Source organism: Aplysia californica, unplaced genomic scaffold (assembly GCF_000002075.1).
Source record: "Aplysia californica isolate F4 #8 unplaced genomic scaffold, AplCal3.0 scaffold00440, whole genome shotgun sequence".
In the NCBI taxonomy this organism is placed as follows: Eukaryota; Metazoa; Mollusca; class Gastropoda; order Aplysiida; family Aplysiidae; genus Aplysia; species Aplysia californica.
The window spans coordinates 296,327-304,670 of record NW_004797710.1 but is presented as its reverse complement, the minus strand read 5'-3'; the positions used below and the strand labels follow the sequence as shown (position 1 = coordinate 304,670).

The following is an 8,344-nucleotide window of genomic DNA, read 5'->3' as shown; positions in this document are numbered from 1 at the left end:
AGAGAGAGAGAGAGAGAGAGAGAGAGTGAGTGAGACAGGCAGAGAAAGATTGAGTGAGACACACAGATAGGCAAAGGTAATGACAGACAGACAAATGAAAAAGATAGAGAAAGATAACAAAAAAACCAGACAACGACAGATAGGGAAAGAGAATTCCATTAATGCATTGGTATCTTGGTAATTAATTTCTTACTCTAATTAGTAAGAACCTCCAACCACCTATCCCCTATATATTTCCCCGGCCCGCCCGAAACCGACCAATTAAAAGGAATTATAAAATGGAAATGACATAGAACTAATAATCTTGACCTTTTATCTTGACCCATGTGGAGCTCAGCAGAATTAAAGTCAGGTCAAAATACTATTTTCTGCTCAGGTGAAAATCCTTATTCATATTTCAAAAGATAGAGATAAGTATAGCTCTACACATTTCTAAACAGAGAACTGGGACAATAATTATCGTCAGCATTCACTCAGTAAGACAACCCATGAGGTGACAAATCTGTAACAAGGAAACTACTTACTAAAAATCTTATCAATATTGATTAAATGAAATCTTCCATATCTTATCAACTTACATGGATATGTCTACAACACTGCAAAACTTTAAAAAACTAACTTTACAGTCAGCACAATAAGAAGTATCGTCACAAGCTAAAAATAAAGGAACCATGAACAGACCATTTACATATATATAACCTCCAAGTACTCCTTTCTTCAGAAATCTCCAAAATTTCCAGGTAACCGACATCCTAATATGACACTTCACAAAAACACAAGCCTGTACCACAGTGCAAGCTGAGAAACTGTAAAACTGTAGCACAGCCCACAAGCAGCAACTTCAAAGACTCCACTTTATTCAAAACAACTCCATTTTTTCAAACCCAATTTCACGAGGACTTCTGTTTACAGCACACGATGTGCATGATACTCATCCTACATACTAACGTATTCATGGGCTTTTATGATAAAAGTAATTGCCAGTTTGACCATACAGTGACCCCAGCCTGGGACAGAACTTGGCAATTTCAAACAATGTATGTTACTATGCCATTAATCCCTCATGTTAAGAAAATGAAAATAAAGAATCATGGTTAAAAGACAAACCCTATACTTGTACAAACTCTCTGCCTGTACAAATATAGCCAGCTTAAAGTAACAGACCAATAAAAATGTTACAGCTGTACATTCCATGGCATTTTTCAGCTAAGTTTTCTTTATCTCAGGGCACATCCATGTTGGAAAGCACACAATATCTATAATTTGGTGGTTTAAATTGACTGAGATAGGCTAAAAGAGAACTTCTATAACAAATTCTAGAAAAATTAATTAATCATGAGTGCCGTGCAACTAAAACAGTAAGTAGTTCAAAGAGTGAAAATATTACTTTTACATTGGTTTGACAGCTGTTCAATGACATAAGCTTTCGTGTAAAAGTGAATGAAGCAAAAGTGCAAGAACAAGAACATGAGAACAAAGATTAATACAGAAAGATTAGAATGAGCAAGCTCATAGGTAAATCAACTTCTTGTTAAAAAAAACATAAAATGGTCAGAACTCAGAGCAAAAGACAGCGAAGCATATATAACATAAGGTAAAAATCTTGTGTTCAGAAACAAAACATGAGCTCAGGGCAACCATCTTATACTGCATTTAAAAAAAACCTTGCAATGCTCTTTTCACATTTTAGTAATTAATTCAATCATACTCACACAAGACCAGCTATGATAGAATCGTCTGAAGTGACTTATCACAACAGATAGTATGTATAGAAATACTACAATACTGTCATAATCTTTTCTCTTTTTCTTGAGGCAGTCTTTGAGTAAAATATATTGGTGCTGGTCTGCTCAACTGTCTACTGCAATAATGCATTCAACCATTAGTCCCACCTGACTGACCTGTCTACCTGACAATATCCTACAATAATGCGTTCAACTGTAAGGCATGCCCAGGGTAATTTTATACATCTTTGTACCATCACCCCCTCATATCCTGAAGCAATACTTTTAGGAAATCTGGGTGCAGCCCCCCCTTCGTAAAATCAAACTGCAACTACAAAAACATTTTCAATACAGCTAACATTAACAATAGTCTCACACCCGTATAAAACGCAGAGGGAAAATGTATCCGTATTATGGATTATTGTAGACTAGTAGACTATCCCATGGAAAAACTATCAGACTAGTCTGGCGGTAGACCCTCAAGTAGTACAGAAACATTGTGGTAGACTGTCAGGTGGACTCACATTAACAAATCATCACTTCTCAATGCTCTGTCAGCCACTGCCTTCACCAAACACACATCGATAAAAAGAATAAAATAAGTCTTGTAAAATGTGTGCAATCTATGACTGATCACAACTTTCTTCAATAATGACTTTGTTTGGTCCTTGACAATGTATGTTCTTATACTCAAAACATGGCAACTTTTAGGATCTTTGGTTTAAAATCAAAAGGGGAAAAAAAGTGTCAAAGATAATTTGACTAAAATGTTCAAAATGGTCAATGTTTCTGTGGTTACCATACAAACTGTGGAGTGAACTCTTAACTCTTTATCTCCGGCAAGCTACTCCCAGCGGTTCGCGGTCTGAAACCCTGTGCCGGTGAGCCGCTGACAGCAGCTCGGGCGCATTCCTTTATGACTTCGACATCAAATTACTTTTCAGCAATGGTTGAAAACAGGTCTCTTTTAACGGGAGTTCATTCATTAGATGAACTATCAAAATAAGCTCACTTGTTTTTATTTAATGACCCATTTAGTGAAGATTTGTGAAATTTTTAGATTTAGTATTAAAAAAGGGCCCCGGCACAGTGGGTTTACCCTCCACGGAGATAGAGAGTTAAAAATGCTAATTGGCTCTTTTTGTAACAATGATATCAAACAAGCATAGTAATTGAAATGATGGTTTTTCACTCTGTGCAGACTTATGAACTCCATTGCATCCTCCAAATCTGGTTCCCTTCCATTTTTTTCTTCTACTGGTTCACAGAGAAATTTTAGAAAGAGCTACAACTTGCACAGTTGCTTCTTCTTAAAAAGTGAGAGGGAGTCTTGTGCTTAAATCTCTCTTGAGTGAACATTTTTATCTTGTCTATGTCTGTACAAATGTATACGGGAACAATTCAGCAATGAAGGGGTTAAGAGCACCTTTTCCATGGACATGCTTTTAAAAGAGTTCAAGGGCGGCTCTTGTGGCCTAGAAGTTAAGGTGTTTGCCTCTCATTCACTAGGCCCCGGGTTCGAATCCGGATAGCGACGGGAAATTTTTCTTCGCTAAAATTTTCTCCTTTTACATCCTTTCCAGCTCTGTAACAAGGTTCTGTCATCTGCTTTCGTCTCCACTTTCTGCCCCCACCCCCCCTGTCTCCATTGACCCCTCCTCTGGGCTCCCGACTCTTTCTGCAGTCTTCCTACTGCTGCTCCTTAGCTCCTTCTTACTGCTGTCTTTTAACTACACCCTTGATCTTCTGGTAGGAAAAATCTACAACTAGCCTTCTCGGATAAGGGCGAAAAATCTCTGAGGTCCCGTGTGCAAGTTGTGTAAGTTAAAAATCCCTTGGTTGTCCAAAATCGATAAGAGTAGGCTTTGGACGCCACCAGGGCGAACTTCAAAATTTCCTACTAACTGAAAATGTTTAATGTGTCCCGCACACCCATATGACCATATGCAGTTGCGAGCACCATAAAACACTTACCAAAAAAAAAAGTCCAAAGACGGCTTTTGAAAATTAAACCAACAATTGGTTAATGTCTTGAAAAAGATAAAATGATTCTCATATGAGAAATGTAAGCACAGACTTCCTTCAAATCTGATTTTTTATAAGGTGCGCTACAGAACAAAATTACAAAAGACACCACAGCCAGAAAGATACCAAAAAGCACTGAAAGCCACAGAAAATATTGTGAACGTTATTCTGATGGAAGATGCCAATGTCATAAAAATATGGAAAAAAACAACCGAACCCACACAAATTCATCCCATGGAGCACAGAAAATTCACAGACAAGACAAAAGTGTTGGTAGAGAACATTGTGAATCTTTTGAGTTACCTACCAGACAGTATCTCACAAAGCCAAACTCTCCTTTCTCCCAGTAGTAGCTAAAGTGGCCAAATCCTGTGAGAAACAGGTAGGACGACACCAACACCCGAATGTGCATGTAGATAGGGAGCACCTGATCAGAGGAAATAAAATTTAAAAAAACAACAAATTAATCTATTTATTTAAAAAATTCAAATATAAGACATCATTTGTACAATCCAGTTAACTGGCCAGAAAACTGAAATTTACTGAAAGATTTATCAAACATTAATTCTTTCCAGACATATCGCCAGTGTATCGGCAAGAGTCTTCACAACTTGCGGACATATCACCACAATATATCGACAATGATGAGATGCCTCAGTTTCGTTTCGTTTTAACATGATCCGATATTTATAAGGATTTATTATTGCTACTAGAAAACTTGGAAAGGATTACGGAAATGAAAAAAAATCTAAATTTCTCTTTATCAAAGCGTCAGTTTGGCAATAAACAAGGGAATTCATTCTTGCAGTCTTGCACAAGGGAATAAGGTAACCGCACTCAGTAGAAATATCATAACTAAAACAAAAATTGGAATATTGCTTTCAAATAAAAAACAATACATTCAGAATTACATTGATTTTGCTCCTGGAAGTGTCCGATTATTAGCTATGCCGATTTTCTTTCACATGTTTGGTGAATGTATATTTTTACGTCAAAATTTTTTTCTCATCACCCTCACCAATTCTACCCTGTTATGCATGCCTTTGTTAAAAATTAATCCTTGTTTATGTCTGAATGTATTCCTCATTCAATTTCCTTCAATTTGATATATCACAAGTGGCCTTTTGAGTTATGTCTGTGCTTATATGACTTTATTTTGTACACCAGCTGTACAGCCAAATCGAGTCAAAAATTAGATTGCGTCTAGAACTTCAAAAAACTATGTCTGGAAAGAGTTAAACAGTTGTAAGAACAAACATGAAAACAAGCAAGAGTTTGAATTTGATTTACAGAGCACTTCAAAAACATGTCGATGGTCAAAGAAAATTCTCTAACAAGCATTTGAAACGACAGAAATTAACACTTTGCAGTCACACAGCCAGAAGTACAAAACACCCCATCTGGTCACCCAGCCAGGAAAGTGACTGCAACGGACTCCTCGGGCCTGGAAAAACGGATAATTTTCACTGCTGCATTATAGTGCAAAGTGACCGCAAAGTGTTAAGAGAAACGACAGAAAGCCTCCCATCAACGTTAGACACAGTTCATGGCCTTTGACAACCAAAGCCCAGTGCTGTTACAGAAGTACAAAACTTCGACATCGCAAGTGAATGAAATTAAAGTGGTCTTTGCTTAAGATCCAGGTTCTCTTTTTCTTATGAAACACTATTCCTATAATAGAAAAGTCTCCCCACCCTCCCTACAACATCAAGACAATGAACTTTATGCACAAATCTTACACCATGTGAACGCAGGGCGAAAGGCTTCAGTATGCAGTGCTCACCTTGCTGGCTCCAGTGAGATGGTAGATAAGGATTACCAGCTGCATCCAGCCCTTCCATTCGTCTGTCTGATCTTTGTTCAACACATTCATCTGCAAAAAGCAACAAAACATCACCCCAAAAAACAACCTTTAAAAATTGTTGTGCAGAAGTTTTACACTTCATCTGTTCAGAAAAGCAACACATGTGGGCTTAAAAGATAAAAACATTGAAATGTGTTTCCAAACTACATGTCCATTGTAACTCCCATACATTATTTAAAGGGAACAAGAGATATTAATTGTCCATTTTTCAACCATTCAGTAGTAGAACAGTGTAACTTGATAAGAAACTGGCTCCTTTTGTAAAAATTGTTAGTTTCATAATAAACTCAAAAAAATTAAGCTACCCTATTGATTATATATATCTTGAGGATCTGTACAAAACATCCTCATCTCTACTCTGATCAGTAAGAAATGGTGTAATTAAATAAGAGACTTGAAAATTCATGCCCTTTGAACGCTAAAACTTTTCACTGGGTTCCAATAAAATAGAGGTTGGAAGTCAAACGAACGATCTCAGCAGATTTCAATCACACTCACCTTATCAGTGTTTTCTGTGAAGAAAAATCCCAAGATCATCACATACGCAAAAGGCAAGAAAAAGTTGAGGTGGGTGTAGTACTTGTTCTCCTTCATAAAAAAACTGGTGCTGAAAAATGGAAAAGACCTCTTCAGAGTAATTGGTATTCACAAAAGCACATATTGGGTCTCTCATTAAAATTCAAAGAATCCTCTGCAGACTTACTTCATCAGCGTTGAATTCTTTAACTGTAATCTTTCTGAGAAACTGGTATCCCTTTCAGAACTTCCTGCACAAGCTTATACATTCAGAGATTTCTTTCATAACCATAAAACTGAGAGTTGTTGAGGATAGTGCATAAATGTGGGTCACTTTTGTTCACAAATTATTATAGCTGGAACCTGGCTTCAAGCATCTGTGCTATAACAGTTTAACTTTACTATTGACTTTCAATGTCTTTCTACTGGGACATTATAGTACCCTGTCGTTGGCCTTGAAAGGCAGAGTTGAAGCAACCAGGCTCCTAAAGGACGAAAGTTGTGCTGAAGACATAAAACATGAAGTACCATCAGTAAGTGTTGTGACTGAATCACTTACCGATCACACAGGTAGAAATAAGCCATGATGAGACCCAGCTTGGACAAAGATGTGATGATTTCGTAGAAAGCTTCATTATAGTCCTTTTGCTGGCTACCCTGACCATTGCGTTGTCCGTTTTCTGGATGTGAGCATTTCGATAAGCATGTGACACCGAGTTTAAAAGAACGTTTTGAACAAATGTAGCAATGGCAGAGAAAGAATGGCGGGGGGGGGGGGGGGGGGGGGGGGGGGAGGAGGAGAGATTCCTGAAATAAGCTCCAGAAAGAGGTGACCAAAAGGGAAAAAGTCAGAAGAGCGGCATCAATCAAGCATGAACGTATCATCGCCCTCATTCAACATTGTAGTATGTCAAATTAAAAAAAGAAAAGAAAGAAAATCAAGTATGTTGTAGAGTTCGAAGAGGCACATTGATTGGTCTGAATCTAATTCCTTTCCTTAAGATAATAATGGATTTAGGACGAATTAAATGTTTTGTTTTGTATAAATAAAGAAGATGTATGGCATGAAATAAAACAGTTTTTCGCTTATCTTGACAATCACATATTTCGAAACTCTATAATGATGAATGACAGCGATGGCAAAGTGAAAATCAATAACATGTGTTAAATATGAAAAAATAAACAGAGACGTCTTAACTTGAGAACAGAGAAAAATGATAAGTTGTAAAAATACAGTACATAACAGTATCATCTCAAAATTACCACCAACACCAGCCTCAAAAGTAATTATTACTTTTAATCATCAAAGACTACAATCATTATCACAAAATAATTACACTTATTAAAACAATAAAAACATTAAGATGTTTTAGTTTACACTGTTTTCTCTTAGATCTCTACAAACTGGCAAAGAAATTCTCCTGTCATATTCAAAGAACAACAATTACTGTACCAGCTCTTGCTTTGCTCCCATTCCGCGAAACCTTGCGACGGTACAACATAAGGCCTGCACAGATACACATGCTGCAGAGATACAAAAACACAGATTTCAAGGAGATATTTGAACTTGTCAGTATTCTTTCTAATAATCAAGGAATGTTCGCCAGTAACATTAACTTCTGACTTTCAAATCAAAACCATACACTCCACGTTTTGCTTCATTTTCATTCATTGTATTCATGAGTTTTCTAAAGCTTCACTTTGAACACTCCCAATAGAACATTTCTGGATCTTGGGTCCAAGTTCCAAAGTGCTGTATTACTTAAAATTGTTGACTAATTGTTTTCTCCTTGGCACTACTTCCCGGTGACTGATTAATGTGGCATTACCACTGGATGAAAGCAGTACCTGCACATAAAGTTTTATCCTAATTTTACACTGATCCAAGCTAGGATATTTTGCACACCCTGTTTTGAAGTAGTTATGCCACCAAAAAAAAAAAGGCTAAATCCAGAAAAGGGTGGAAAACAAATGCTGAGAAGAATTCAGAAATGATCCAGTCTAAAAGAAGAGATGAGAAGCACTCACCAGACAAGGAATCCCGTGGCAGTAATAATCTGCAGTGTGGTGGCCCGCTCTGAGGTGTTACAGCAGGTTCCGTCATCATGGTTCATGTCATTGTTACAGTACATGTTGAGCAGCATCGTGATATCCTGGACAAAAAAACATTCATACAAGTCACATCCCCTTCAAAACGTTACAGAATAATACATGT

The 8,344-nt window shown here is 37.2% G+C and overlaps 1 protein-coding gene across 1 annotated transcript in view; it reads right to left on the bottom strand.

The window, feature by feature from the left end:
• LOC101848454 (N-acetylneuraminate 9-O-acetyltransferase) overlaps positions 1-8,344 on the bottom strand; it is a gene marked incomplete in the record, with an annotated part of 38,987 nt that overhangs the window by 9,236 nt on the left and 21,407 nt on the right. Inside the window, 6 exon segments of the mRNA XM_013086152.2 lie at positions 4,057-4,176; positions 5,533-5,622; positions 6,112-6,220; positions 6,689-6,809; positions 7,583-7,653; positions 8,158-8,282. Of these exon segments, the coding sequence (XP_012941606.2) occupies positions 4,057-4,176; positions 5,533-5,622; positions 6,112-6,220; positions 6,689-6,809; positions 7,583-7,653; positions 8,158-8,282 (636 nt within the window).